This window comes from Carlito syrichta, unplaced genomic scaffold, assembly GCF_000164805.1.
Source record: "Carlito syrichta isolate Samal-C Ts95f unplaced genomic scaffold, Tarsius_syrichta-2.0.1 Scaffold304574, whole genome shotgun sequence".
NCBI lineage: Eukaryota > Metazoa > Chordata > Mammalia > Primates > Tarsiidae > Carlito > Carlito syrichta.
Window position 1 is genome coordinate 983,797 of NW_007248670.1, and position 5,179 is coordinate 988,975.

At 57.6% G+C, this 5,179-nt stretch overlaps 1 protein-coding gene across 1 annotated transcript in view; it reads right to left on the reverse strand.

Annotated features, from left to right (window-relative positions):
* Positions 1 to 4,931, reverse strand: part of ADCY3 (adenylate cyclase 3) — a 120,807-nt gene extending 115,876 nt beyond the window's left edge. Inside the window, exon 1 of the mRNA XM_008060282.1 lies at positions 4,257 to 4,931. Within this exon, the coding sequence (XP_008058473.1) occupies positions 4,257 to 4,931 (675 nt within the window). The remainder of the gene's footprint in view (positions 1 to 4,256) is intronic.
* Positions 4,932 to 5,179: the final 248 nt, after the last annotated feature.

Here is a 5,179-nt window from a genome sequence, read left to right on the forward strand (position 1 = left end):
CTGCCTGTAATTCCAGTTACTTGGAAGGCTGAGGCGGAAGGATCGCCGGAGCCCAGCAGGTCGAGGCTGCGGTGGCCAGGAGCAGCCACTGCACTCCAGTCTGGGCGACAGAGTGAGACTCCAACTCAAAAAAAAAAAAGAAATGCTCCCACCACCTTGGCTGCATTGTCTGCACGCCCCCCCCCCAACATCATCCCTACCCATCAGCTGCTGGTCCTGTGGGTCCTGGTCCTGTTCCCGGGCCCCCCCTGCCTTCTCACCTCATCCCAGGGACAATTGAGGGCAGTAAAGGGCAAGTTATGCTGTAAGAGGTCCTGGAGCAGGACCCAAGCCAGGGGAGGGCCATAGGCAAACCTCGCCAGCCTCGGATCATCCTGATCCATCCATGGCTCCATGTCATGTTTTCCCTACCACAGCCTGACTTTGGATGGCCTGACCCTCTTTTCTCCCTGACCCTGCAGGCCACAAAGCCCACACTCTTTTCTCAGTAATATTCACTCATTAACTCATCGGGGAAGCCCCAGCCCCACCCAATCCCACTCTCCGATCCACACCCCCTGACCCCCCGCTCTTCCTGTCGGAACCCAGGACAGGCTACCTGGTGGCCGCCAGCATCTCAGGCCGCAAGAGCCCTATGCATACCTTCTGTCCTTCAGAGTTGGGAACAGGCCTGGGGAGATGAGGGCTGCGGGGGAAGAAGACTGGGGACGTTGGGATGCTTCTTCAGCGCTGCCAGTGACAGCAGCAACAAAACCAGAAAACTCACAAGCCCCCACACACCCAGGTATCTGCTACCTGGAAACTGACTTCCTCCCCCGCCAACCCAAGAGCCAGAGCCAACAGGGGAAAGGAAGGCAGACAGGCAAGGGGAAGCACACGGGCAGGAGAAGGATGAGAGAGATGGGACCAGGGGTTGGGGTCTGGAGAAAGTTCCGGGAGCTACCCTGGTGAGGGGGGGCCTGGCCACTGGTTCTCACGTCCTGTGCTCCAGCCCCTGCCCATCGTAGATGGAGCTCTGTCCCAGGAGGCAACACTGGCCCAGAGGAGCACCACGACAGATGAATGACGCTTCACTCCACAGCTCAGGGGAGACAGCTGTCCCGGGTGTCCCTCTCCACAGTGACGCAGGCCGCCCTGGACTTGGTTTGCACAGTAGTCAATGACCCAGCGCAGGGACACTGGGAGTTAACAAGAGTGGAGGGTGGGCCTGGGAACTCAGGCACATTTTCAAAAGTCACATTTGTCCCAAACAAGTGACTCAGAAACTTCTGGAACACAGCCCACTGTAAGCAGGGGCCTCCTGCCTTCTATCTCAGGCTCCTTGAGAGCCTCACTCCTTCCCCCCCATCCCAAATCTGCATCCCAGGCACCGCTTCCATGTCAAGGTCAGGCTCTCCTGGGATGCTAATATTTTTATTCTTGATTTACTTATTTTTCTATCATTCTTTCTCTTTCCTATGTTTTGGAGATTTGGAGTTTTAGCAGTGCCCAAAGGAGACCAGCAATTATAGATTTAGAAGTGATCTCCCAGTAGTGACTCGGCAGGGCTCCTAGGCCCTGCCCAGCCCCATGGCCATATCTCATCTGGGGTACGGGCCTGCAGCCTCTTTCCCTGGAAGCTCAGAAGCCCTAAGACAAGTTCTTTGCCTACCTGGGGAGATGAGGCCTGGAGCGACCAGTCACCCGCCAACCTCCTCATAGCTAAAGTTTAAAAAGAACCTGGGGCTGGGCACGGGGGCTCACACATGTAATCCCAGCACTTTGGGGGGCTGAGACAGGCAAGTTGCTTGAGCCCAGGAGTTCAAGACCAGCTTAGGCAACACAGCAAGACCTCATCTCTATACAAAATTTTTTTTTTTTAATTAGCCAGGTTGAGCCGTGACAAGGCCATGTTTTTCTAAGCCTTGTTCCCCTCCCCCCCCCCAATTTACTTTCTAAATAAACTATGTCTTTTTTTGTTGTTGTTGTTGGAGTCTCACTGTCACCCAGACTGGAGTGCAGTGGCCGCTCCCGGCCACCGGAGCCTTGACCTGCTGGGCTCTGGCAATCCTTCCACCTCAGCCTTCCAAGTAGCTGGAACTACAGGCGCGCGATACCACGCCCGGCTAATTTTTTGATTTATTGTAGAGATGAGGTCTTGCCAAGTAGCCCAGGCAGGTCTCGAACCTGCGGGCTCAGATAGTGCACTCACCTCAGCCTCCCAAAGGCGCGGGATTACAGGCTGAGCCACCGAGCCCGGCAACTATGTCTTTTAAAAAGTGGCCAGGCACAGTGGCTCAAGCCTGTAATCCCAGCACTTTGGGAGGCGGAGGCGAGAGGACTGCCTGAGTCCAGGGGTTCAAGACCAGCCTGGGCAACTTGGCAAGACCTCATCTCTACAATAAATCAAAAAACTTAGCCAGGCCACAGAACACCAGCCTGGGCAACAGTGAGACTCCTACTCAAAAAAAAAGTTAGCTGGGTGTGGTGGTATACCCCTATAGTCCCAGTTACCTGAGGAGACTGAGGCAGTAGGATTGTCTGAGCCCAAGGCGGTCAAGGCTGCCATGAGTGGTAAGCCTCATGATCATGCCACTGCACTCCAGCCTGGGTGAGAGTGAGATCCCCAACTCAAAATAAATAAATAAATAAAACCTAGGACTGTCTTACACAGAGCTGGAACAGCAATGACTGCTGTTTCATCTAGTGGATGACCAGAAGCACAGAGCCCCTTCTAAGCTGAGCCTGCTACAGAGATCTAAGGTGGGGGTGGCAAGCCAGCAGTCACTGTCTCCAGGAGGTGGGGTGGGAAGCAAATATCCTGCACCCAGACAGCTCTCAGCACCACAGAACACACGCCAAGCTTCCTCCCTGTGCAGGAGCCCCAGGTTAGAAATTTGCACAACCTGGGATCTAGACTGGCCTCCACCACCGATGTGCTGCACCACAATGAGCCGGTTCTCACCCATCTCTGTTTCTTCTTCTGCAAAATGGAGAGTTTGGACCAGATGCCCCGCCAGGATCCTGCCTATGCTAACATCCTCTGACCATATCTCGAACAAATCATCAGACTGGGGTATGAGTGGAGATTAGCAAAGGTGTGAAATACTGTGTCCACTCCCCTGAGACTGCTCACAGTGGCCAGTCTCCACGGCCCAGTCGCTGACCTCCAGGGCTGCCGGAGGCTCAGATCAGCAAGAACTTCCGGTCTACCCTGCCTCTCCCAGAACCCAGCAGGTCACCTCTTCTGAGCTGACTCCATTCCAGCCCCACCCTCCACAGAACCGAGCTGGAGTAGGAGTCAGGCCCTCCCTACCGACCAGAGAACCCCAGGGACAGGAAGTGGGGAAGCCTTTCTTGACCATCCTCAGCACAAAGCTGGCAGTCTGGACACCAAACCCGGATGCAAACATCTCCACCTTCTTCTTGGGTCACTGGTCTGCCGGTTGACCGGGGACACACACTACCTACTGACCTGCATGTCCCCCGGCATCTGCAACCCTTCAGAGTCTGGCAGGGGTCTTGGCACTTCGTAGGAACATAATACCATTAGTTAAGCTCAAGTCCAAACCCCACCCCTTCCGATAGACTGCATCCTCCAGGACGCGCTGACCCCACATCACAGTGGCCAGCACAACTGTCCCCGTTTGGGCCCCACACCATGCCTTTAGTGGGGAGACTGCCACTCCCCACAACAGGTACCCCCAAGCCCCGGCGGCAGACTCAGGACATATGATAACCGCAGCTTCCCTCTCTGCAGCCCTTCCCAAATCCTAACGCACTTTTCCCCACGTTCCCTCTGATCCTGACAATAACCATGTCACCCAAGCAGGGCAGACATCCCCACTTGACAGAGGAGCACTGAGAGGCCACACAAGTAGCGTCAGGCTTGAGATCAGAAGCCTGCAAGAGGTCCTCCTGGCCAGAGTCACTGACCGGGAATGGCCAGGACAATGCTGCCTCCAGACCAGTCCCGGTGGGTCTTCCCTTCACCCACACAGGCTGGGCACCGGCGAAGAGTGGCCTTGAGGCCCAAAGTCCCGACATCCTTCTTTCCCGGGGGCCAAGCACAGGCAAATTTCGGGTAACAGCACGGAGGGGCAAAGGCGGGGACTGGGGGGAACGGGTCCTTCCTACACAGGCAGCTGAGAGCCCAGGAGGCCCTCAAGACACATTTCGACTTAACCGCAAAGAAAATGTCCCCCCAGCCCCCAGACAGGTCCCACCTGGGCTGGGAGCCGATGGAAAGGCGGGGGCGGGAAGCAGGCCGGACTCACCTCCCTCAGCAGCTGCATTCCCTTCAGCGCGTCCGGCTGCTGCTGGGCCACGGTGACCCCCAAGACGAGAGTGTGCACTGCACAGGAGGCCACAGAGATGCTCACGATGGGGCTGAGGCCGAGGGGCAGCGTGATGAAGAAGGAGAAGACGAAAAAGGCCTGCCAGCCCACCGTGTCGCTGGCCGCGTGCGCGCGGGCGAAGTTCAGGCCCAGGTAGGAGAAGATCTGGGCCGTGATAAGCAACCACAGCAGGTAGGGGACTACCCTTCGGGTGACGCGGTCGGGGAGCAGCCCTTTTTTGCAGAGCACGAAGAGGATGACGTCCAACAGCAGCCCGACCCCCGCCACCACGAGGGGAGCCAGCTTGTCGCCGGAGAAGACCACGGCGCACATGACCACCACGTAGCAGTCGAAGAGCGCTGCGAAGACCACCAGCACCAGCAGGGTCTCGTGGCGCTGCCTCTTGAAGTAGGTCTGGTAGAGGTTCTCCAGCGACTCGGGCACGAAGGTCAGCCGCATGAAGCGCGGCAGGCACAGGCAGGACCCCGAGTTCCGCACGGAGATCTCATGGGTTCGGCCCACGCCGCGGTCAGGGTCAGAGGGCAGGCTGACGGAGTACTCGGCGGAGTACTCGGCGGAGTACTCGGGCTCGGAGAAGCCCTGGTTCCTCGGCATCCTGGTGGGCGTCTGCTTCTACCGGTCCCGGAGAAGCGGACTGGGAACGCAGTCAGGGTCCCCGAAAAGCCACCTGCCAGGGCTCTCTGAGACCCGGGGAGGGCTGAAGGCTGGCGACCTCCGGCAGGAAAGCACAGCGAGTTTCCAGGGCACAGGGGGCGCCGACCATCTAGAACTTAAAAGGACCTTGCTAAGTGGGGGCGCTTCTCCCTCCCCACCCTGAGGTCTCTCCAGGACCTACCCGATCC